Source organism: Elephantulus edwardii, unplaced genomic scaffold (genome assembly GCF_000299155.1).
Source record: "Elephantulus edwardii isolate Elephantulus edwardi_28Jun2011 unplaced genomic scaffold, EleEdw1.0 scaffold00252, whole genome shotgun sequence".
Classification (NCBI taxonomy): domain Eukaryota; kingdom Metazoa; phylum Chordata; class Mammalia; order Macroscelidea; family Macroscelididae; genus Elephantulus; species Elephantulus edwardii.
In genome coordinates this window covers 3532032-3557269 of record NW_006400002.1, presented here as the reverse complement: position 1 = coordinate 3557269, position 25238 = coordinate 3532032, and the positions used below count along the sequence as shown (strand labels likewise).

The following is a 25238-nucleotide window of genomic DNA, read 5'->3' as shown; positions in this document are numbered from 1 at the left end:
CGCGGCGGTGATGGCGGTGCGTGAACGCGCGGCGGCAGCAATGGCCGCTCTGGAGCGGCGGGTTCCGAGTCTCGATGACTTCGCGGGACAGAGCTGGAGCTCGTGGGTAGAACGGGCCGACTTGCCTACCGCTGACGGTGAGTGAAGACCCCCTAGTGTATGGGGACCCCTTCACTATTTCCCCTCCCCCCATCCGGGCCCCCACCAGCTGAGGGGAGCCGCCGACGGGAGCCGCCGTTCGGCTCCCCGGCCCCCCAAACAAAGGACCCGCCGGGTCCTAGTGCCCGCCTTCTCCTTCAGCTTCGCGCCTCCGGGTCCTAGCGCCGACCCACCGCACGCAGTCCACCCCTGCCCATCTCTGCATCTGCTGGTGCCCAATAATTGCCCCCACATCATCTTGCCTTTATCTGTTTTCTTGCCAATTAGCCGTTGGCATCCGCCCTTCTTGCACCTGCCTCCGGCTTTCCCCATCTGCAACAGTCCTCTCCACGTGTTTCCCACGCACCCCACTTCTGTGTCCCCCTCTCACCGCCCCCCTTGTTCCTTTCCCTTCTGTCCCACACCTCCTGCTCCATTTCGACGTTACTTATCGGCTGCAGTACGCCTGGTCCCTCACCCCTTTCGCACTAGTTTGTCGGTCCATCCATCCATCCATCCATCTATCTTGCCTTACTATGTCCCTCCCACCTTACATTCATCCCTCAAACCCATCGTCCTTTCCTTTCCCGGGCCTCTTGCCTTGCTTCTTGGCTCTCGCCCCTGACCCCCGCCTTCTCTAGGTCTCTGAGTGCCTTTAGTGAACGGGCCACCTGCACTTTCCCCTGATCTTTGTCTCCTGTGCCCCAGGGGGCACCTGGTTTAGTGGCCTTTGAGGGTGTCAGCCGGCATCATGACCCTGAAGAAGTTTGCAAGTGAGAAAAGGTGGAGCAGGAGACCGCATGGAGCGGTCTCTGATGGCACTTGTTCTCCTCTGAGACTTAAGGCTTCCAGCTCAGTTCTGTCCATCATTTCCCACATTTGCATTTAACCGATTTAGGAGTGGGAGCTGCCGGTTGTCTCTTGCTTGCCTAACCCACCACTGCTCATATCTGGAGGTTATATACGACTGTCAACATGCTTCTCATACTATAAAGGGGCACATCTGCTAGGGGACATCAGAGGGCAGACCTAAGTGGGAGCCATGGCCACCCTAGAACTGCCCCATGCTGGTGGGCAAGGTTGGGGCCATTGTCAGGGTCTGGGTGCTTTGAGAACCGGAAATGGAATCAGACGGGTTTGGTGACTCAGAATTGATTTTTTTTTCCAAGGGACAGGAAGGGGGCGTAGAGGAGGGAGGGGGAAGGAGTATGGCAGGGGGATGGGAAAAGAGCTGCTTTGCACAGCTAAGGTGTTTTTACCATCATCCCAGAAACTGAGATACAAGGGCAACCCTCTTCAAAAACCTCCCTAAGGAGAGGAGTGGCTTGCATAGCTGACCAAGGACACTTTGGAGATGCTGAAGGGCCTCAAGGCAGCAGTTTCTATGCTTTGTGGCCATGCTGTCAACGCAGTACCTGAGACATTGGGTATAACTTTGAACAGGCTTTGTAACCTAGGGGAGAAAAACTGCGCTCCTGTGGATGGAGCCCTGAGGTAGTATCTTATTTGGGATGCCACAGAGTAGCTGAAAGAACCCATCTGAGAAATCTCAAGATGGGTCTCCAGGATCTATAAAATTGATCAAGGCCCTTTTTCCCTTTAAATGGCCAAGCAGGCCTAGAAAAGAGGTGATAGTTACCTATAATCACCCAGTTGGTCAGCTGTGGAACCCCAAACTACACTTTGGAGTAAAGGGTTCATAGAAAAAGGGGGCTAGGTAAGGCTTAATGAGGGTGGCTCACTCCAGAGATGGCAGGTGAAGGAAACCAAGGGCTTGACAGTGACCCATGGGAAGGGTTTCCGAGAGTCCTGAGCAACAGGAGTGTGCAGTGAGTGTGGGCTTCATCCCACTTGTCTTCAGGCCCTAGGTGGGGGGGGGGCACAGTAGGTGATGGGGTGTCTGGGAATGGGGTGAGCCTTCTGAACTATATCTTTCCTCCAGGGGCTGAGCTGGAGGAGAGTAACAAAAACATGAAGAAGCTGGATGCCATGACCCTCATTAAAGAAGGTGGGCATGAACACACATTGGGGCCAGGGGCCAGGGCACACAGGTTCCCGACCTCCACCAAAGAAGGAGGTGGGTGCTTACAATAGCAGCTCTGGGGAATCCTCATTTTTGTATGTCTGGGTCAGCCCATTCCTCTGACTCCTGTGACTTGCTGGAGATCTAATCATAGGTGGTTGGTGCCCCTGAAAGCTTACATTCTTAGGGACTGCTGAGCTTGGACTCTGTAAGCTGGGACCTCCAGCTTACAGCCTGTCATGTCAGGTGGAAGGAGAAATGCCTGTTGAGTGCTTGGGGCAGGAGTGTTCTTGGAATTTAGTGGGAAACCCTGGGGCCCTTGGCCTCAGTGATGAAGACTTTTGTCATTGCAGACATGTCCATCTTTGGGCACTGCCCTGCCCATGACGACTTCTATTTGGTTGTGTGTAACCACTGCAGCCAAGTGGTGAAGCCTCAAGCTTTCCAGAAACACTGCGGTGAGGGGAGCCCAAGGCAGGAGATAGAGGGAAGAGGGGAAAGTGGAACATGGAACTCAGAGGACAGTCAGCTGGGAGGTCCTGTGGGGTGAGGGGGGTGGTGGGGATAGGCTTCAGAGGATTGTAGGGGGTCAGGATTATTGTCTGAGCAAATTTCTCACTTCTAGTGAAGGTAAGAGAAGAGCTAAGAGGTTCAGGAAGCTTGGGCCTAGAATTTTGAGTCTTGAAGGCTCAAGCTCCAGTGTGAAGGAAGATTTTAGAGCTAAGCTGTGGCAACTCCAGATTCTCTAACTTGAGTGTGTGGGCAGGGCTAGGAGGTTGGGGAGGGAGACAGTTGATTCCACTCACCTCAATTATTCTTTCCACCTCCTGGTGACAGAAAGAAGACATGGGCCCCTCAGCAAGCTTTACGCTCGGGCCCCACCCCCACCTCCAGCCCCAGCCAGCTCCCAGAAATGTCATGTAGTGAATGGGCAGGGCCCAGCTTGTAGGGCCCCAGGTTCCACCAAAACCTCCTCCAGGGAGAAGGGCCAGGGGTCCCGGAGCCGAGGTCACCCGCCTCCAGAGAAGACCCAGAAGGACAACCTCTGGTAAGAAGAGGCAGGAAACACTCTGAGGTCAACACGGGGAAGGGTTAGCATGAACAGAGGCAGCCCTAGGCTGATGGTTCAGTAGGTGGCAGCCAACCTTATCTTTTCTCCAGGGAGTCTGGGGTCCATTTCCCCCATGTTCTACACCCCTGCTAGAGTCCACTAAAGTTCCAGAGGAAAGGAGATAGCTCTGGGCCTGAGTCCAGGCCCCAAGCCCAGGCCCCCCGCCGCCCCGCCCCCCAGCCCACACCCTCTTTCCCTGTGTAGCCTTTTCGTGCCTGTGGTGAATCTGGAGAAGATGTCCAGTCTCCCGAAGCCCGATGGAATCAGGGTGGCCCCACCCTCTGCTTTCCTCAGCCAGCCAGGCGGCCCCGCCAAGGACTCCCCTGGAAAATCTCCCATGGTGCCCCCTCTGAAGGATCCTCCTAGCAGGGAGAACATCGAGGCAACCCCCAGCGAAGGCCCCAGTCACCGGGGTGAAGGCAGCCCCCCTGAGAAGGAGCCTGGTGGGGCCAGAGTGACCCCTAAAGCTCACCGGAAGATGGCTCGTAAGTAGTCATGGTTTAGGAGTTCAGAAAGACAGAGTGGGGAACGCTAGGCTGCTCTGTCCCTTAGGTCAGATGAGAAGGTGATCAGGAAGCCCCTAAAGATTCAGGTGTGCCCCTGTCTCCCTTTGACATGGACATGCCCTTGATGGGCTTGCTTTTTGGGAAGCTTCTCTCCAGCCTGAGTCTCCTGGTCAAGGTGAAGGGAGTTTATGCCCAACAGGTGAAGTAATTTTTCCTCACCTTGGGCTGCTAAGTGTCATCTCTTCTTATCGGGTCTAGGGCACCAGACTTCTTTTGTAGCTGGTTTCCCTGGCCTCACAGATGCCTGCAACTGCTTTTGTTTCTTGATATGTAGCCTCACAGATGCCTGCAACTGCTTTTGTTTCGTGATATGTATTGCTCCACTTTGAACTTGGAGTCCTTAAAAGGAATGCTAGGTTTGGGGATGGTTCTCTGGCCCAGTAGAGAGCTTGTGAGGCCTAGCAGATTCTTTGGAAGCTTACAGGCTCAAGACTTGAGGACCAAAGGCCCTTTTGCCTTAATCCCACTTCTTCCCAGTCCTCCACAAAAAGAGGCCATATTCTCCTGTGGGCCTCCTGGAAATGGCCTCCAAGTTCATGAGCGCTGCTTTCCCCACAGGGAAGGAGTGTGACCTCAACAGGCAGTGTGGTGTAATAAATCCAGAGACCAAAAAGATCTGTACACGCCTGCTGACCTGCAAGGTAACCCCCACCTCCTGGGCAAGGAGAATTTAGATGTTCTCAGAGATCCAGCTCTAGAAAAAGGGGTTAGGCTCAGGGAAGGGAGAGGAGGCTTACCTTAGAGGGCAGAAAGTGGGGTCAGCACTCAGGGTGGCTTTTATCCGCTTCCCCTGCAAGGAGGGGTGAGACAGTGAAACAGGAACAAGCACACTCTCTCTCACACACATACACTGGCTGAAGCCCAAGCACACTGTTCCGCCTCATCCCTGCTCCGTTCACATAGCCACATCCCTCTACCTCACTGTATTCTAGATCCACTCGGTGCATCAGCGCCGGGAGGTCCAGGGTCGGGCCAAAGACTTTGATGTGCTGGTAGCAGAGCTGAAGGCCAACTCTCGAAAAGGGGAGTCTCCCAAGGAGAAGAGTCCAGGGCGAAAGGAACCAGCTTTGGAGCGTCCCTCCCAGGATCCCACCTCCTCAGTCCAGGTTGTGGCAGCAGCAACTGCTCCCAGCAGCACCTTTTCTGCTCGTGCCAAGCAGACCTACCCGTACTGTGCACTGCCCAGGTATGCCTGGAATCTAGCCCCCACCTGACCTGGGGACACTTGGCCCTTTGAGCCAGCAGGGGCCCTTGAAGACAGGCCCAGGGGTGTCCTGGAAGATGTTGCTCACTTGGCCCTGCGTGTGGGGGGATGATACCTGGGTACCTGGGAGCAGGTGATTCCCTTGTTCTTAACCAAGCAAACCACAGTTCCCCAGCCTCTCTGAAGTGTACCTGATCCAACACCTGGGACACCAACACTTTCCCAGCTGCTTTCAACAGGCCAGAGGCTTGTAATTGGGTAGCCAAAAGGGTCAGGGCCCTGGGTGAGGCAGTCCTGCTGTGTATTCACCTACTGGCCCTTCATGTGCAGAGGCTGCGCTGGAGCCCGGGGAGAGCCTGCCCTGCTGAAGGAGACAAACACGCATCTGTGCCTGTAACACCTGGGGCAGACCCGAAACACAGGCTCAGCTCACAGACAGGCTCCCAGGAATATGTGATGCAAGAAGGGGGGTTGAGAGAGTGACGGGGCTGACCAGAGCTGGGTGCAGATTTTCTGGAGGAGGCGAATCTGGAGCAGATTTTCCCCCTGAGGAGGCAGGGCCAGGGGAATGCAGGGGGTTGGGGAGAGAATCCTTTGGGACCTGTGGCCCCTGATCTCTCTGTCTCTTACTCTGAACTCTCTTGTTCCCTCTTTTCCTTCCTTCCTCCTCCTTCCTCTGATTGCCCAGCAGGACATTTGCCTAGGGTTTTTAGAACTCTGTGGGTTCAGGGCTCCCCTACCCTGACCCCACTCTGGTCACATCTCCCTCACATCTCCTTTGGCCCTTCCAGGTCCCGGGCCTCCTCTGAGAGTGAGTTGGATGATGAAGGTCCCTGTGGTGGTGATGGGGACCCAGGCCTGTTCCCCTTCCCTCTGCCCCGGGGTGGGGCCCAGGCTTCCAGCGAGGAGAGTGAGGAGGAGGGGACTTCTGAGGACCTCCACCTCCTCCCTGACTGCCATTATGCAACCCGGCCCCCTCGGCCACAGGCGGTAAGGACCTGGGGTTGGGGCCTGGAGTGGGCTGTACCCCAGCTCTCCTGGCCCAGAAGATGGGGAGGATGTCAGGTTCTGTGTACAGGTACCCTCCTTGCATAATGGGCTTGCCAGCCACATGCCTGCCTTCTGTCCTCAGTTCTGCACCTTTGGGAGCCGGCTGGTGAGCCCGGGATGCTACGTGTTTAGCCGCCGGCTGGACCGGTTCTGCTCGGCACTCAGTTCCATGTTGGAACGGCACCTCAGCTCACACATGTGGAAGTGAGTCTTTGGCCCAGAACTTCCCTTCCCAGGTCCAGGCAGACATGGGATTCAGAAACCCTGATTCTACACACATGCTCATAGGGACCTTGGCTTTTTTGCAGAGAGACCCCAGAAAGAGAATGAGAGGAGATGAGATAGGGAGACATTTCATCCTGGAGCTGAATTAGGGGGTCGGGGTAAACCTAGCTCTTAACAATCCTTTGAGTAATAAGAGATAGGTCATGTCTAAACAGAGATGTAAGAGGAAGTTCTTAATGGATCTCCATACTGTTCATATACTATATACTAGTTTATTCTTTAAGGCGCTCTGGTGACCTAGTCAGTGAGACTTGTGCTTCCAACCCAAAGGCAGGTAGTTTAAATCCACCAGGAGAAATACTGTTCAGGAGAAGGATGGACAGTCTCCTGTGTGATTTACAGCCTCTGAAAACTTGCTAGAAGATGAGCTACAGGTTGTTTCTAATTTGACAGCAATGAATTTTATTTGGTTGGTTTTTTTTTAAAATTTATTCTTAAAGAGTCCTGTTTGTGCAGTGGTTAAAATGCTCATCTGTCAACTGGAAGGTTGGCAGTTCAAACCCACCAGTTGTTCCTTGGGAAAAAGATGTCGATAGTCCACTTCCATAAAAATTGTAGTCTAGGAATCCCTGTCGACAGGTTTCTATCTTACAGGGTTTCTGTGAGTTGGGACCTTCTCCATGGCAGCGGGTTTGAGGTTTAGTTCATTCTTGTCCCCTTGTCTTCCTCCTAACCCTCAGTTCCAGCATCTCCCAGCAGATGGCAGCAGTGCTAGGGCACTTCTGGTTATTTCTAGGTGGGGTGGGGAGAACCTCTTATTTGCTTGGCACTCACAGTGGGGCTCTCTTTTTTGCTGCAGGAAGATCCCACCGGCGGCTGAACCTCCATCCCACCTCATCAGCTCCCCCCTCTCTGCCCCTCTGAGCCCATCCTCCATAGGCAGCTGCCCTCGCCTTCCAGGCCTACCCCCCAGACCTGCCTGCCCATCCTCCACTCCCCCCACCAAGGACAGCCTTGTCCTCAGCTACCCTGCAGGTTCTCCCAGTGTGGCAGCTGCCTGCAGTCAGGCGGAATGCATGGGCGGAAGCCAGGCCATCACCTCACCACTGCCTGCCAACACGCCATCCCCGTCCTTCAGCAAACTCCCGCCTTCCAAGGCCAGCAAATCGTCCAAAGGCAAGGACGGGCCTGAGGTGGAGGTCCCATCTCGAAAGCGGAAGTTAACCCCTGGCACCACCACTTTCAAACGGACCTGTATCTTAGAGCCCACTGGAAAAGGCAAACCCTCTGGTTGCCGGGGCCTCTCTGCCAAGACTAAAACAGCCCTGGGCATGGGGCTGAATGGGACAGTGGGGCCTAGGGTGAAGCGGGCAGTGCCCCTGGACTGTCAGGGTTCCCCTCATCAGCCCCCCACACCAGTCAAGGCTTCTCAGTTGGAGAACCGGGGAGTAGCTATACCCCCAGCCAAAGCTCTGACGACCAACTGCCTCTCTGAGGAGGAGGTAGCCAAGAAGCGGAAAAACCTGGCCACTTACTGCCGGCCAGTGAAGGCCAAGCACTGTCAACCTAGCGCCCCTGCCAATGTGGCCTGTTCTGTGAGACGTAAGAAGCCAGGCCCAGCCCTGGCCTTTGAGGAGAAGTGCTCCACACTGAAGGTACCAGCCCAGCTTCTTGAAGAGCATGGACATGGAAGGGTCAGAATAGGTCAGGGCAGGGTGCATCAGGGGTATCTGACTGGGAAGGTGCTAAATATCTTTTTACAGAGAAGGCTAGAAAGGGGACATTCCTACACCATTCTCTTTTGGGAGAGGTGGCCCAGTTCTTAGTAAAATGACCCCAACATTTGCTTAATAGACCTGTCCCAGCCCTCTCTCTTAGTCTGAGGATTTGCTGTCTTTTTCCACTCTAAATTTAACTAAAGGCCTATTGGCTGTGGTCATCACTGTAGGAACTGGAGCTGCCTCTTCTCTAAAGGAAAGGCAGTTGAACTCTGAGCTCTGATGGGAAGGTTTGGAAAAGTGGAGTTGAGCTTGGGCCTTTGAGATAATGGTCTCATGGGCTTCACTGACTCTGCCTCTGACCATCATAATAGGTAAGGACCCAATTCAAGGCCCGTGTATACATGTGTGCCTGCCTTACACATCTGCTCACTTCTAGGTTTTAAGTGCCAGGCAAGTTCTTTTGGTAAAGTCTGCAGCCACATTTATTTGCCCCTCTGATGGGCATGAGGAACATGCCACAGGCAATTCATAGGACTTGGCTGGTAGGAGCCTTGGCAGGAGTAGGATGAAGAGAGGTTCTCTTAATTTAGACCTGATCCATGAGGTGCACACCAGCTCCCCTGCCACCTGTACGAGACTAGTGAATCTGACAGAAGCCCAGGGCTCAGGTGTGCACGCGCGTGCATGCTGCATGCAGGTGTGTTTCCAGCTTCCCCACTGAGGCTGCTCCTGCCAGGCTGGTGTTCATGTTCACCCTCGCCCAGCCTTGCTCACCAGGCCGGTAGGAGGAAATCAAAGCCTTAGCCCTCATGGTCTATACAGTTCACTGGGGAGGAGAACTGGTCGGCCCCACTTGACCTTATCTCTTGCCTCTTGTCTTCCTGCAGTCAAAAGCCCATTAACAAGAAAGTGCCTGCCCACTGCGATGGAGCCGCCAGCACCTCCTCCCCTCCAGATCCAGGCCCCAGGCTGCTGCCGCTTTTTATAACTTTATATTATTTTTTTTAAGAAAAAAACAAAAGATAACAAAAAAAAACCTCTTTAAAATACCTCAAGACTGTCTTCCTGTTCTGTTACTGCTAAAAAGATAAAAACAGAATAATAGACAAGGAAGAGGGAAATGTAACAAAATGAGTGCCCTTACTAACCCAGCTCCATCCCAGGAGCCTGATGATAGGTCACCAGATTCCACTCCCTGTCACCTGTCTGAAAAAGTCTTAGGCTCTACCCACCATTTTTGTCCTTAATGTGAAAATGGCTTGGTTTTACCGTAGTTGGGAAGGGAGAGATGGGTCATCTCTTTAAATTGGATGAGGAACATAGCTCTGAGGAAGCAAGGCTCCCCAGAATCTTGTTGCCTTTCTCTATCCTGTCCCACTCATTCTAGGGTAGAGACTGCCATTTGGACTCAAGAGACTAGTCCCATTAGAGAGAGACATTGCAGGGAAGTGGAACCACACTTCTCTCTGGCTCTACTTTTTGCCATAGGAGTTGGTTTCTGGCCTCTTTCTGGTCCTCCATAACACTAGGCCTCTATCTTGTCTGAATTCCTGTCCCCCATTTCTTCATCTTGTCCTTCCTGCTGCCTACCAACAGCCTGTTTCTCAGCCACACTGGGAATGCTCTTAGGATGGCCCTGATCTCTGTGGGACATGGGTGTTTTGGTCTTCCTGGCCAGTAGATTTGCTTTTAATATGGGATAGATGCTTTCTCACATAGACCTCCTTGGGCTACACCGCACATTTTTGGAGGTGGTAAGGGAAAAGGTATCATTTACAGTTTCCCTTGGTATGGGAGGCCCTGGGTCCCTCAGGATCACTCGGCACCCCAAGGCTGAGTAGCTAGTATGGAGATGGCAAGAACCAAGAGTGCCCTAGATCTTCATTGATCGTGAATGGGAACAGTTATTGTGCAGATAGGGTATGAGGTATGTACCTGCCTCTTCTGGTCCTCAGACCTCAGTTCACCAAGTACAGGATTCTCCTTTTATCTGTCTTGCTTTCAGGCACGGAAGAATCTGGTTTCCTTAACAAGACAAGAGAGGGGATAGCAGGAGAGAGATGGCCAACTAGGGAAACTCCTGAAAAATTGTTCAGAAAACCCTGTTGGTTTCATATTCAGTTCAGAGTGTCAGGGCTGTAATTTGGGGTTTCATTTAAATCAATTAACAGATAATTTCCACAAAACCAGTTCGAGACACAGGTCCTTGTGGGCATAAAGATACTTATTAGGTTGGCTGAAGAAACAAGGCGGGATGAGAACCCTCTGACCCCCTTGCCTTTGGGGCAGCCCTGGAATCAGGTCACGCTCCAAGCCGCTGCACTTCTCCCCCAACCCCAAGAGGGCGCTGTGGGCGAAGCCGCCGCATTGCCCGCGGCGTCCCCGGGGAGGAGCCTCTCTGCAGCCGCGGCCGCCTCCGCGATCGCAAACCCGGAAGACGAGCTCTGGCAGCTGGGAGTGTGCGGCCTGCCCAATACTGCCATGCTGACTCTGGAGGTAGGTCTGGTCCCCGCTCCTACGAGGGAGCCGGGACTGACCTGCTGGCTGCGGAGAGGCAGTGGGATCTTGGCGCACCTGGTCGCTCTGGGCTTCACCGTCTTTCTGACTGTGCTGTCCCGGCCAGGAACCAGTGAGTTCTCGAGGCGGGGCCAAGGAAGGGGGCGGAGCTGAGGTGCGGAGGGGCCGCGCTCGCACTAGGAGACGAGGAAAGGGGACCCCCGAGATGTGGAGGGGCCATGGAAGGGTGGAGCCTAGGGTGGGGGAGGGGGAGCGGGAGGAGGCTAGAGAATAAAACCCAACTGATCAGCTCACCATAAGCAGGGCCCCTGGGGAAGGATGCAGGTATGTAAAGGAGGGATGGCCTTCAGAGTACAGGGATAGCAGCTGAGAGAAGCCAGTTGAAGAATCTAGGCTAGACAGGTGTATGTTTACGGGGAGTTTTTTTTGTTTTCTCACCCAAAGGCTCTAGACACCTCCACTTTGCCCAGAGTTCCCGATTAAGCTTGGGGAGGGTCAGCTCACCTGTGTGCCTAGGTTCTTTGAGTAAGAGCAGTGATGCCCAACCATCAGCCTGTTCTCTTTGATTCTCAGGTCTTTTCTCTTGGCACCCTGTATTCATGGTCCTGGCGGTGAGTTGGGGCTTCTTTCCACTGCTGATTTTTTTGAGATTACTAACTTTATCCTTCGGGAAGCATCCTGTCCACAGAAAATTTAGCTTTCCTAAGACTCAGGGAGGTGGGGAAACCACTCGGGCCCCTTCTTTCTCTATAATCAATGAGATTAGAAACGTGGAGGGCTGGATCATTGCTAACGTGTAAGGTACTTTGAAGGGAGATGATTTTTCTCCACTGGGGCCTGAAAGGAGGAAGGGAAAGGGATGTTATCTGACTTCCCTCCTTACTAAAGCTGAAGAGGAGGTTTAACATTTGCTATTTGCGCTGGTCAAGAAATGGGCATCATTGTTTACAATTGAAGGAGGTGGTGTCACCCTCTGTAATGAGTCCTCTACGCAAGCATTGATACTCAGTTGTTCCTAGAAATGTTGACCTGAGAGACAGCAGGTCTTAAGGGTGTTCTTTAGCCTTCCTGCCCCTTCTCCTTATTTGTGTGTATCAGAGTACCTCCATATTTCTCAGGCCGCTAAGCCTGCCCTGAGGTTCATCAGTCCTCTCCTGTGTTCACAGTTCTGTTTCTGCATGGCTGAGGCCATCCTCCTCTTCTCGACTGAACACTCCCCGTTCTTCTTCTGCTCACGCAAGGCTCGGATCCGGCTCCACTGGGTGGGGCAAGCCTTGGCCATCCTCTTTGCAGCCCTTGGCTTGGGCTTCATCGTCTGCAGCAAGACCCGCAGCGAGCTGCCACACCTGGTGTCCTGGCACAGCTGGGTAGGAATCCTGACATTGCTGGCCACTGGTGGCCAAGCACTGTGTGGACTCTGTCTCCTCTGTCCCCGGGCAGCCAGGGTCTCTAGGGTGGCTCGCCTCAAACTCTATCATCTCACCTGTGGATTAGTGATTTACTTGATGGCTACAGTAACGGTGCTCCTAAGCATGTACTCAGTGTGGTTTCAGGCCCAGATCAAAGGTGCAGCATGGTACTTGTGCTTGGCCTTGCCCCTCTACCCAGCCCTGGTGATCATGCACCAGATCTCCAGCTCCTACTTGCCACGGAAGAAAATGGAAATATGAGTTCTTCTGGACTCTGAATCTAAAGTGGGACACCTACCTTGGACTTCCACAGTTCTTTTGATGACCTTCAAGGGACCCACTTCCAAAGTGGTAGGGTTTTTGCACTTCTTGGCTGGGCCAGGTGCTGCAGACACTCAAGCTTCTGTTGTGAAGGTGAAAACATGGTGGACTAAAATGGAGAAAAGTTTGAGTGAAAGATAACAAGGACCTTGAGCCTGAAGCCTCTGCTCATGGTAGAAGTATTTGGGGTTAGAGGTCATATCTTGCTTGCATATCTGATGAAGAGTTGGGTTTCTCTAAGTTATAAATGGCAACTATGAATATTTAGGTCACTTTTGAGAAAGCAGCAGTGTCGTGGAGAGAGCCAGTAAGTCTTATTACAGCTTATGGTCTTCTTAGGCTCTATGATTTAGGCAGCTCACATATCTAAGGGTCTCAGGTTCTTCATCTGTCAAATGAATGTTTCTAAACAGTGCATAAGTCTCTTCCATCTCTAACATTCAGTGTTTGTCAGGTTGATGTCAAAGGTTATCTTCCCAACTCTGGACCACAGATAATACCTACCACTTGACAGACTCAGGAAGTGATTTTTATGTTCTTTCTCCCTTTACCCTCCTGGAGAGACAGTTCTGCCCTTGTAGACTTTCAGGGATCTGTTGATTTGTTCCCTGGACCAAAGAGAGAAGGGGCCCAGGTGAGTGTCTCCTGAACTCCAAGGTAAAGGCACTAACGTCACTTTAAAGCTTTTAGAGGAGCACAAGGGCATTTGGCTTAGCCAAGCCTCCAGCTTCTGGCTAACTGTTGGGAGAGATGAGACGAGTCGAGCTAAGAACTTCCTTCATTCCACTTCACAGAGGCCCCATCCGCATCTGGGTACCAGAGCTGCCGGACCTCAGCATGCGCCTTCACCTGCTGCCCATCCCCTGGAGCAGATAGTCCTGCCTTGTTCTTAGGGCTCGATTCTTGCCTTAACAGTTTCATGAAGGTATTTAAAAGTTTTTTGGTTCTCAGAGCTAGCTGTTAAGTCTAAGATTAATTATCACAACAAAATAAAGGCCAAGGAAATGAAGCAGGGCTCTTCTGATTCAGGGAAATCAAACTGCTCCAGGTTCCCTTTCCCTCCTCGTCATTTAAGCTTTCCTCAGTGTCTATACTAGCCAGCTCTTTGGCCTAGGAAGGGGCTCAGTTTGGTGCCAGCTGGCAGATGAGTGCTGGACCCTTTTCCCTGTCGAGACCTTTCCTTGTTCCAGACTGAAAGTAGTTCCACAGACTGCCCTGGGCAGTGAGATCTGGATGCCAGACTGGTTAACCATGCTCTGGCTCAGTTGGGAAGATGGGGCTTCCATAGATTATGGCAAATTGAAGCCAGGAAAGCCACTGTTGATGCGGTTAGACGGCTCAGTGGAAACAGCCCTGTAGAAGCTAGGAGACGGGGGAGTTCCATTTCCTAGGAGCAGTGAGAGGGACTCCTAGATATCAGTTATTTGGATATACCGGGCCTTCTGAACACAAGGACCTCCTTTCAGGTGACTCAGAAGCACGGAGGTTAGTATGAGCCACAGGAGAGGAGGACTACAGGGCCACAGTGCCCTGATGGACCTTGCGAGGCTGCTTCTGGGTCAGAAAGCATCTCCCAGTTCTCCAGACCCTGAGCCTCCAGCTGTACAGAGGGTGATTGTCTTGTCTCTGATCCTTTAATTGTCTCCTCTCTAACTGTCCAGTGTGGCTTGAACTTGGAATAAATGGTTATTGGGGCAATATGGAGGAAAGGCTCACCTGCTGTCACTATGATCCAGAAAATCACGGTGCCCAGTTCTCACCCTAGCTAAAGCAAGATGAAAAGCCTAGGTCAAGTTCTCCAGCTAGTTCTGAGAACCAAGCAGACAGTGGCATAGAACTTGAGCCTGCCTGAGGTGTTGCCTCCTCCCAGGTGGTGCGGAGGCTGGTGGGCGGGTGCAGGCAGGCAGGCGTGCTTGCTGACAGCCGGCAGTTTGCGTGGGCTGTGCCAGCTGATGTCTATTCCCAGCCCTGGGAGGAAGAGGGAAGTCATTTATATTCTGCGGGAGGAAGGGCCCCCTACTGTTAACTCTGTGACCATTAGGTCCCAGGAGCCAGGTTACTGAGCTGAGAGGGAGGAACCTTCTTTTGCTTGGCTGTGTCTGACTGCCATGTAGGGAGTAGGTCACCAGGGGGAGCCCTCCTTTGTGCATGCCAGATTGTAGAGGGACTTCCCCCCACCCCCACGGTTCCAGCTCCCTCCACTGCCACCTGCCCTCACATCCTGGGGCAGCAGCTGGACAACCATTAGACTTCTGTGCCAGGGCGCTCTTTCTCCAGCTGAGATCACAGTGGCTGCCGACTGCAGATGCCTCCTGTGTGTGTTCCTCCTCCGTCTGCCCTTCCATCCCTCTACCTCCCTTTATCTTCCCATCTGGGGTATTAGCTGGGGTTCCTCAGCACTGGTAGGCTTTGGGGAGGAAGGAAAACGACTGCCCTTTTGCCCTTGCCCCTGTGGCTAGGGAAGCTGCTAGTTTTGCCATTTCCCGTTGTCCCTAAAGCCAAGGTGCTCAGATTTTTTTTTTTAATTGCATATCATTTGCACATCAGGCTAAGTCCAGGGTCCAAGTATAATTAATGCGACCTCAACTCTGAGGATATTATAAATATAGATGGGGTTACTATAAAATATAATTATCACTACGGCTCCTTGTGTCTACCAAGCCCCCATGTTCGTGTAGCCTTCCCTTCTCTGTGCCCTGTCATGGCCAGGGTGGTGCTGAATAGCAGGAGCTGTGTCTGCGGGAATGTCCCAGCCTCACCTTGCCTCTTCAGTGGCATCAAAGGTAGGCTGCTCTTACCAGCCTCTGTCCTCTTTCCCCACTTCTCACTGGGCAGGTTACCCCTCCCTGGCACTGGCCTGTCTATTTTTCTCATTGTCCCCACCCTTCTACCCTCATTCATGGCTGCTTTGGGTCTTGTTTTTGAAACCTCACTGTGGGAGAGCCAGGCATCCTTCCTGAGCCAGCTGGCTGCTGTGCCAAGGCCTGTTCAGAGTTAATAATAATCATTAACTGAATGGTGCTGGGGCCTTTCAGCTCCAGATCTCTAAGCACTTGCAGGGTGAGTCAGCCAGCCCTCATCCTGCCCTACCCCCACCTCTCCTCCTGGGCTGCAGCGTGTAACCCAGCGGGGAGGCTCTGTGGGAAGGGAGTCAGGAGTCTCGCCTCCTGCAATGTCTTGAGGCTTCCCTCAGGCTGTGGGCGCTATGAGACCTCTAAGAAATAAGGCTTTTGTACCTGAGAAAGGCCACAGTGTAGGGAGTACAGTGTTCGCACGTTCAGCCTAGCAGAGGTGGCTGTTGGCCCTGGACCTCTCATCCTGCAGCTGTTTATCTGCTTGACTTCCAGAAGACACCTCAGACCTGATGCCCCAAACTCAGCATTTCTGGTACCCTCTGAAAGCTTCTGGAATGGGGACACTTCTGGTTTAGTGCCTCTGATGGTCTTGTGTCTAACTGGCATACATAAATATGAACTGAAAAGTGCATTGACCTGGGAGGTAGGAGACTTGCAGTCTGGGTTACTAAGTTCCTAACACGGGTGTGGCCATGGGCAAATCACTTATTGTTAAACCTACCTCACAGGGATGTTGTGAGGATCCGTTGAGAGAATGAATGCTAACAAGCTTGAAAAAAAAAATACAAAGCATTAAACAAATGTAAACACGTGCAGTTAGGCTTTTGTCCTCTCTCCTTCCGTGAGCTTGGCTCTTTTCGGATTCTTAGGGATGCAATCAGAATTGAGAACGTTACTTAGGGGACCTGAGTCTCAGAGAAGTTCTGTTGTTGGCCATTGTAGGCGTACAGACACATTTCCTTCTAGAGGCAAGGTCAGCCACATCCATTCCTGCCCGACAGCAACCAAGACCATGTCAAATGAAGCACCTCTCTGCCTGGTGTTCACCAGTCAGGGGGCTGATTGCAAACCTAGGGCACTTGACTGTTACCTCCAGCCTGCCTGAAGGACCTAGAGCTGCCTGTCACAAGTCTATCTAAATCTCTCTGTCCTTCTAAAGAAACAGTGGGACAGAGGAGCCAGGAAGGGAGGAATAAAAGGAGTGGACACTGTGCCTGCTGCAACCACATACTGAACTTCACCCATCTCAGACCCTGTGTATTGGAGTTGCAGAGCTGTGGGAGGTATGGCCTCTGGCTTCCAGTGGTTCACAGTTTGCCTCTGCTTCAGTGTCTTAGTTTCTTGAGGAAGAGCATAGTTATCTCCTCCTCAAAGCACTTTACTGGAATTCAAACATACACAGGCTCCAAGAAAGCTGTTCTGGTTAATTGTTTAGTTTGCATTCCATCTGTCTGACACTAGCCAGCAGTCGGCCTGACATGGACAGAGGCAGGCACAACGGCAGCACCGCAGATGCTCAAGTATTACTTATTTTGAAAAATTTTACTTGTATTTTTTGTCCAAGGATTCAGTAATAAAACACTAGTCAGGCATTGTGGCAAATCTTCAGCATTTCTCAGCAGCACAGGTGAAGAGTAAACAAACTGAAAGTGCCCCAGAACTGTCCTGCAGGGTGATGTGAAGTAGACAGTTCTCAGCACTGGGATGGACTTCAAGCAGTATCTCCTGTAAAATGACTCAGTCTCTTGTCCAGAAGGTTTAGCTAGTCACCAGTGCAGGCAGGGACTAAGAGTCCCTGTTTTTAATCCACCTGCTGTTACTAGAATTTATCAGATCAATTTTTTTTCTTTCAACCTCTATTGTATCTAGATACCACGAGATCTAACTCTCTGGGTGGTCCCCTGGCAAACTTATCTTTAGAGTGGATTCTCAGTTACTTCATGGTGCTAAGGATGTCCAGGACTGGCTAAGTCTCTGTGTGTAGCCTCACTCTAGAACTAAACTCCTGCTGAGTTAGAGAGTGGTGGGAGGTGAGGGAAAAGCATAAAGTCCTCCCTAGGCCAGTGAGCCCACCTGGGTGTGCATTTACCAGGCATGTGCTGCCTGTGGCAGAGGGCGCTCTGGAAGTCCCACTGCAGCGCTCCATGTTTGGCACACACTGAAGCTTGGTTCTCAGGCCCTGGTGTCACCCTCTGTGATTCTGGGGCAGTAGCCAGGGGATACTGGAAGGCCTCACAGCAGGCCTGAATAACTTTACCATGTGACCCTTACACAACACCTGCAGAAAGAACCTTAACTCAGAAGCTGCTCTAGTCTTTCTCACATCCCAGGACAGGAAGCATCCAGCCCGGCATATTGTGACCAGGTCAGAAAAGCCATCTATTCTCAAAAAGTTGGAAATAAAAATACTATTTGACCCAACAAAAAAAAAAAAAAAAAGAAAAGCCATCTAGCTGACTGCGGAGACCTGGAGACCTGCAGTGTGCTTAAGGAAGTGAAGCTTCACCTGTTTCCTGGGAAACAAGTGGCCCAAGAACTGCAGTCGCAGAAAGGGAAAGAGTTGAGAGCTCAAATGAGAGACTAGGCTAGATCACTCACTAAAATCACATTTTCACCTGTTGTAAAAGATGACCTTCCTATTAGTCCTTTATATCTCCTCACAGAGAAGCTCTATCTAAGAGGGGCTAGGAACGTGCTGAAAGTCTGGCAGACAAAATTACACATCATGGCCAGAATCTAGGGGACCCTTTGTGGTGGGGATGGGAGGGGGAATTGCAGAAAGGTAGCCATTGACTTCTTAGGCATGGGGTACAGAGGAGTTGTGACGTTCTCAGACACACACACATCAAAACTCTGTATTCAGTAGATCTTTATGTTGCTTTTCCCTCACCTCCCACTGCCCCCTCAAGGGTAGGTTGGTAGAGCGGGCCTAAACTGAGGCCTCTTCCCATCCTGTGAATCCTTAGAGAGGGCTGTGAGCTACGTGGGAATCAGGCTTAGTAAGAAACAACATAGTGAGGAAAACTACAAGTATTGTTCCCAGACTTGTTCTCTTTACCATCTTCATGCCCTGGACCAAACTGGCAGCCACAGCAAACACTGCTGAAAGAAGACAGAAACACGCTTTCGGGGGGGGGGGGTGTCTGTCAACTGCTGTCATGTCACTGACTGCCAAGGCTGAGTTGTCTCATCTGCTTCTTCCTCTGAAATGCAAACTTTCCAGACAGAGCAGGGCTGCCCTTTGGTCAAGATTTCATGCAGGTAAAAAAGTCATCAAGTTCTGATTCTTTTATCTGTACACTATTTCCTCTCCCCTGTGGCAGCTCTGGTGGTTTAGTGGTAAGGCATTGCACTGCCAACACAAAGGAACACAATTCAAATCCACCAGCTGCTGCATGGGACAAAAGTAGGCAGTCTCCTCCTGCGTGATGAACTGCCTCTGAAGGCCTGCTGGAGGGTCAGCTATGAGTCATTTCCAACTCCACCACACACAACAACAATGTGGATTCCACCAGACAATTCCCTCTGAATGTAGCCAATGATTGCTTGTAGTCTGTACCAATAAAGTGAGGATCACATACCTCTGTCCCATGCAATGCCTAAGGACACACTTTCAATGAATAGTAATCTGTGTATTAGATGAGTTCATTTGGCTTAAGAGATGATCATATTCAACTTAAAAATCCCAGAGGTAATTACTGAAGTGAGCTGCTCTGTTCCTATCCACTTTTTATCCAATCCAACTCAAGCATCACCCCCCCCCCCCTTAACCATGGTACAGTTCGTAAGCTTCAACTAGACTTTTTTAAGAGAACTCCAGGGAGACTTTACTCTAGAGAGTGAAGAAGGCTTCAATATCTGTAACTTTTAGCCTGACCATAGACTTTCTAAATTCTTTACTGTCAAAGCCTCAGTGACATTTATTTTTGTTTGTTTGTTTTAGAATCTATCTCATGGATCAGGAAAGTATGGCCCAAGGACCAACCATCTACTGCTAGTATTTGGATGGTTTTGAACTAAGAATAGCTTTCACATTTTTAAATGGTTGAAAAAAGTCACAAGGTATATTACAAGTATATGAAATTCAAATTTCACCATCCATAAATAGGGAGCTCTGGTGACTTAAGGGTAATGAGTTGTATTTGCCAACCCAAAGGCAAGTGGTTTAAATCCACCAGCTGCTCCACAGGAGAAAAATTACTCCTCCCGTGTCATTTACTGCCTCTGAAAACCCTCTGGAGGATCAGCTATGGGTCTGTTCCGACTTGAAGGAACATAACAACAACATAGTTATTTGGGACACTGCCACATCATTCACTGTTGTATCATTTATAATTGCTTTCCTTGTTATTAGGTGCCCCTGAGTCAGTTCCAACTCAGAATGAGGTCCCATGACGCCGCAGAATTGTCGCATATGGTTTCCTAGGCTGTGATCTATGGGAAGGAGCCCTGGTGGAACAGGATGTTTCGTATTGGGCTGCTAACCTACAGGTTGGGAGTTCAAGTCCACAGGAAGATGGGCAGTCTGTAAATATTTTGTATCAGAAACCCAATGGAGGGTCACTATGAGTTAGAGTCAACCGGATGGCAGTGGGTTTGGTTTACCTGGTAATCTTCATGGGAACAGATTGCCAGGCCTTCACAAAGCTGCTGGGTTGGTTGGCAACTGAGTGTTTAACTATTTCACCACCAGCGTTCCTTGCTTTCCTGCTATAAAAGCACAACTGAACAGTTGTAACAGAGGCTGTATTGCCTACCATGTCTGAAATCTTTAGAATCTAGCTCAATTATTTATTTTCTGGCTCACTGCAGAAAGTATGCAACCCTTGGTCTATCTTAATACCTAGATTCTAATGAGACACTTATGACAGGATTTAAATAGTTGCTTCTATAACAGGCCACACCCTTTTGAGATACAATGAGCCCCATGCACAGATTGAAAAGATAAAGAAACCAGTCACAGACTATGCCAGAACAGAGACTCAAGCCAGGTTTAATGATCATTGTCTAGTTTTCAGAGCCCAGAGGCTCCAAGGTGTGCCAGCCCAGGAACACACAAGTGGGAGCCACAGGGTCCTGGACACAGAGAGGCCTGCTTGCGCTGTCCACAGGGCCACAGAAAGAACAAAGGTAAGAACACACAGGAAACTGGAATCCATCTGCTCTGTTTGCCCCAGCTGGGGGGTGCCTTCTCATGGCCCTTTCTGGGAGTCCCATAAATACCCCAAACCAAAAAACCAACCAACCAACAAACAAAAATCACAAATAATCAGACAGACTGTAGAGCCCTGACATACTCTGTCTTTGGGATACTGACTTCCTGGGAGATGGCTTGTTTATGGGCATGGGGAAGGCAGGGGGAGGAGGAGTGATCTCTCAGCCTTCTCTTTTTTTTCAGCCTTCTCTTGTAACCAGTCTTGGCCATCTTCTATCTGGAGTTCTAGTAAACTTACATAATGCTGACTATTTTAATCTCCAGGGAGATTTTTTTTTTCCTTTGGGTTCTATCAGCTGAAAACATGGAAGAGGCTGCTAGTCAGGTAACGTCTTGGTGGGCAGCTAGGCATATCCACCAGCTCTTTCAAACTAGTGGAGATATATATATAGTACAGAGATGTAGAAGCCTCATCCTATTTCCTAAACTGAGTACGACACTTGAAGAGCATGGCCCTTGTAGTCCTCAGATGATCAACTAGAATGCCCCAGGAAGCTTGTGTCATTTGACATCCATTAAGATTTTCAGAGTCTTAACTTCAGTAGTGCCTAGAGGGGAAACTGCAGCATGAATGGGACTTTCCCAGGTTTCCCATTAAGTGTGAGAAGGGAGTTCTGGTTCCTATTATCTCCAGACCAAAATCCCCAGAAGTCTGGAGTATAACCAGATAACTCTTCCCTCTCGCCCCTACATTAGCAGGCAGTTAACATAGGAAAAGCAAACTCACAGCTGCTGGGTCTTCTGCCAGCTTGCTTCTGGGTCCCTAGTTCTATCTTAATTTCTTGTACATACTGTCTTTAGTCTAAGGAGGTTTCTGAGGAGGTTGAAGAACCAGTTAGTTCCTCAGCACTTCTTCTTGTAAGGGACTATCGCCTGATTTAACTCCAGCCTTTACAGAGAAAAGATTCAGTGCCATGGAGACATGGATGAAGGCTTCAGGGAGCTCAGAAATTTAAAGTACAAGAGACTGTGTATTTGGGGAGCCTGGCATGGTCACCGTCTCTCTTATAGGGAAAAAATGCTGTGCATGAAGTTGTGCACATAAGAGGCCATTCTGTGAGTGGACATTAGTGGGGACTAAAGAACCACTGTCCTGATGGAAGTCAAGGTGCTGCGTGCATGCATACCTATAAGCATGCATACCTAGGAGCATGCAAGTACTTGAGGGAAATGCTGCACCTTTCTCTTGACAAATCTAGGTCACTAACTAAGGGTGGATAGCTATCTTCAGATCCTAGGGACAGGCAAGGAGATGCCAAGTTCCAGTCCCCTTCCCCAAGCTGAACAGGCAGCTGGAATCTGGCCCATCTAGCAAACAGCTTCACCTTCAGTGAAAAACACCTCTCAGAAATGAAAGAGCGGGTCGTAACTAGAGGCTCTGGAGACCTTCCAATGGACAGAGAACATGAGGGTGCGGGGAGAGACTGAAAAAGACCAACAACAGAGAACATTTTCACCTTTGCCCTGCTCACCCCCTACTAAAGCTCAGATTAACCTCTTCCCAGGGCCTGAAGTACAGTCAAAGGGAGCATATTAAAGGGATGTCATGTAGGGAGGTATGTCAACTCCATACCCAAAGTGTCCTGCTGGATGGAATGTTGGGCCCATCTGTGCAAAGCTCCTTGGGCCTGACAATCACAACAGCACAAACTTCTGGCTGAGAGGGATGGGGTTCGGTGACCTTCTGAAAAGTTAGTACCAGTGACTGCCTCTGCCATAGGATGATCTGCAACCTTGGGAGAGGACAGAATCTAAGCCACTACCCAACGCCCAAGTCCTCAGATGAGGAAGTTCCATTCAGGTTTGCTGTAAGGGCACAGTCTCTGAGGGAGTAGCAAGGCAGCATTGTCAACATAGAAGAGACAGATACCTGGTCTCCTCCACAAGTTGAGTCTAACCCAGTGGGGCAAGACTTTCCTGAGCTCTTTCTCTCTTTACAGAGCAGCCTGTTAGGGGGAAAAAATCAGAATCCTGCCTAGGCTTGATGAGACTGAGAGAATCAGATCCAGCTGGATGTTACACAATATAGGCTGGTTCTTCCTCATCCCACTGATGTGAAGTGGCCCTACATCACATGTCCAGGCAGATCTCTGTAAAAGTTCTGCCCCTCAGCACCTCTGACCCTGGTCTGCCATGCATGTGCTAGGAGTCAAAAGCTAATCAATCACAGATTTCACAAACCAGGGAAATGGCTTACCTGGTGTTCACCCCCCTCATCGGCAAGTTTTGTGCTGGCCCCTGTGCTAGGACATGGACCCCTCAGTTAATGCTGTTCCCCTCTGTGCCATGAGTCAGAGAACCAGAAACAACTATCACATCTCACTTTGCTGCCATATCTGACAGGCAACAGGCCAGGGCTCCTGCAAAGAAGGCCCCCAAAGCCAGCTGGGAAGGAAGAAGGCAGTCATGAGAAGTCACACAACAGCTTTGGGGAGTGTTACTGAGGTCTCCTCACCTTTCCTGTCTTATTTTCCTAAGATTTTCAATTTCCCCAACTGTCAAATGTAACTTGCTGACCAAAGAAGATACTACAGCTTTTCCCCAATGTGGCTCCTCTGGAAGGCCACCCACCCTACCACAGTATCACAGGTGTGGGTGGGTGGAGAAAGAGGGGGGGAAGTGATATTTTTTTAAGATGATTTTCTCTTAAGAAGCTAAAGATGATCTTGAAAAAGTTTAGGGAATCTGCTCTTTCCCTCACCCCTTCCCCTCATTCCCACCCAATTCAGACACTTTTCTTCTCCTCCTCCACATTTAGAATTGCTAGGGCTTTGGGTACGGGTGTAGCCTTTGCCTGAGGATTAATATATCCACTTATGAAAATTATGGCAGTCACACCCTGGTTGGAGTCTTGCCTGCCATTGTACCTGTGACTAATTCCCTTCAGGCCGGGGGTAAACATACTCCCTTGGGCAGCCAGCCCTCTCTTCCATCCCCTCATATCCTTCAGGGGTGCATAACCTCTCCTGGGGCAGAATCTCCCCACCAACCCATCCTGATCACACCACAATAGGCGTATCAGAGAAGACTGAGCTGACCGACTCTGGATCCGACATCCTCCGCTGGCCTTTGCCTGTCACATCAGGCACAGGCAGGGTGTTTCCTGGCTTGAGCTTGCCGTTTTGACCCTGCCCAGGTCCAGAAGGTTCCAGGAAGGCTACCCGCCGGTCAAAACCATCATCCTTGTCCCCACCAGCCATAGGATCATGGTTGGGCGTGGTGCTAAGCATAGAAGAGCTGAGGCTGTCGCCCTGATGACTGGAAGGCTTCTCTACTCCCCGGCACCAACAGCGGCAGGGGGTCAGGTACAGGTATATAAGGACCAGGACCACACTGAGGATACAGCCCACCAGGGTGGTGTAGGCTGTATTGAGGGTGTCATGGTGTCCGTGCAAGGTGAAATTATACACTTTCAACTCCACAGACAGAGTTTCATTGAAAGCTTCTCCTGTAGCATAGCAGGTATACACACCCCCATCCTCAACCTGCACCTCTTTGAAAAGAAGGTTGCCATCCTTGGACACTCTCACTGTCCCATTGGCTACCTCATCTAGTACCCGTTCATTGCTTGGTGTCACCCACACCTTGGTCATCCCCTGCTGCTTGGTGTCACACTTGATGATCAAGGTGTCACCCAAGTGGGCCTCCCAGGCACGCTCCTTGTACTCGCTGCAGTTGAGGAAACTCAGGTTGAAGACATTGTGCAGTTTCTTGGAGCGCATGCAGTAGAGATCCTCCTGAAAGTCCATCACGGAGCTCAGCTGCCGATACTGCCAGTGTGAAAAGAGCTGGTAGAGTTCACAGTCGCAGTGAAGGGGGTTGTTATGCAGGTAGAGCCCATTCTTGATCCACGCAGGCAGTTTCTGCAGGTCAGGCAAGGGTAAATGGTTTAGCTTGTTGGAGGAGAGATCAAGGAGCGTTAGTTTGGGAAGCTTGGCTCCTTCCTTGACCAACTCCAGAGGGAAGCGGGTGATCTGGTTCTGGCTCAAGTAGAGTTTCTGCAGCTGGACCATGTCATCAAAGGCATAGCGGTCCACCTCCACGATGCGGTTGTTGTAAAGCAGCAACACCTCCAGGGCCTGCAGGTCACTGAACAGGTTCTCATCCAGTGTATGCAGCTGGTTAGAGGAGAGATCCAGGTAGCGAAGATTGGGGACGGGTGTAAAGGCCTCAGAGGAGATGAAGTTCAGGTGATTGTGGCTCAGTAGCAGGGACTGCAGGTGGGTCAGGCGGGTAGGGGTCCACTCAGCCCGCAGGCGGCTCAAGTTGTTGTGGCTGAGGTCCAGCAAGGCGGTGTAGCTGGGTAGAGAGTGGGGCACGTTGGGCAGCTGTTGCTTGGAGCAGCTGAGGATGTTGCTGGCACACAGACAGGCAGCTGGACAGCTAACCACCGGACGGCCAGCTCTGGACACCTCAAAGAGGAGCAGGATCAGGGACAGCAGCAGGAGCCCGGGGCCTCGCAGGTCACGCTGGGGTTGCATAGTGTCACTGGGGAGGGTGAGGAAGGCCACAAGGAAGATCTGAGAGGGCGTCACCCAGGCATGTTCTGGTGGAGTTAACAAAGGGTCATTTTCACTATATACTTGCAAGAGAGAAGATAACCATCTCTCGTGTCCTCCTCCCCTCAGCCCATCCCCATTCGCCTAGAACCAAATTGAAGAGCTGCTCGGTAGTTCGCTCCCTGCCACTGTGCAGACAGTAGACTCAAAACACTGGGCCTACTGAGCTGAGTTACAGGGTGTAGAACGTATGTATGCACGGGAGTCAGAGATAGGGGATGTCACTGGGATTGCTCCGGCCAGATTCGGAGGCAGGTTCAGCAGGGCCTATGGGAGGAGCTTAGGGAAGGTCAACAGGGCACAGGGCCGGATACGGGGTTGAGG

The 25238-nt window shown here is 51.1% G+C and overlaps 3 protein-coding genes across 3 annotated transcripts; 2 read left to right on the top strand and 1 right to left on the bottom strand.

The window, feature by feature from the left end:
- Positions 1-6: 6 nt before the first annotated feature.
- Positions 7-9152, top strand: ATXN7L2 (ataxin 7-like 2). The gene is made up of 11 exons (XM_006899331.1): positions 7-137; positions 2081-2146; positions 2515-2619; positions 2999-3209; positions 3567-3757; positions 4397-4479; positions 4771-5024; positions 5834-6032; positions 6175-6296; positions 7177-7972; positions 8926-9152. Exons 1-11 carry the CDS (start codon positions 11-13, stop codon positions 8938-8940), a joined length of 2169 nt encoding a protein of 722 aa, XP_006899393.1. The 5' UTR covers positions 7-10; the 3' UTR covers positions 8941-9152.
- Positions 9153-10490: 1338 nt separating this feature from the next.
- LOC102858316 (cytochrome b561 domain-containing protein 1-like) lies at positions 10491-12266 on the top strand. Its single transcript, XM_006899332.1, has 3 exons — positions 10491-10667; positions 11129-11166; positions 11722-12266. The coding sequence occupies exons 1-3, from the start codon at positions 10520-10522 to the stop codon at positions 12223-12225; spliced, it is 690 nt and encodes a 229-aa protein (XP_006899394.1). The 5' UTR covers positions 10491-10519; the 3' UTR covers positions 12226-12266.
- Positions 12267-22743: 10477 nt separating this feature from the next.
- AMIGO1 (adhesion molecule with Ig-like domain 1) lies at positions 22744-24918 on the bottom strand. The gene has a single exon (XM_006899330.1). The coding sequence runs from the start codon at positions 24834-24836 to the stop codon at positions 23355-23357; it is 1482 nt and encodes a 493-aa protein (XP_006899392.1). The 5' UTR covers positions 24837-24918; the 3' UTR covers positions 22744-23354.
- Between the last annotated feature and the right edge of the window lie 320 nt (positions 24919-25238).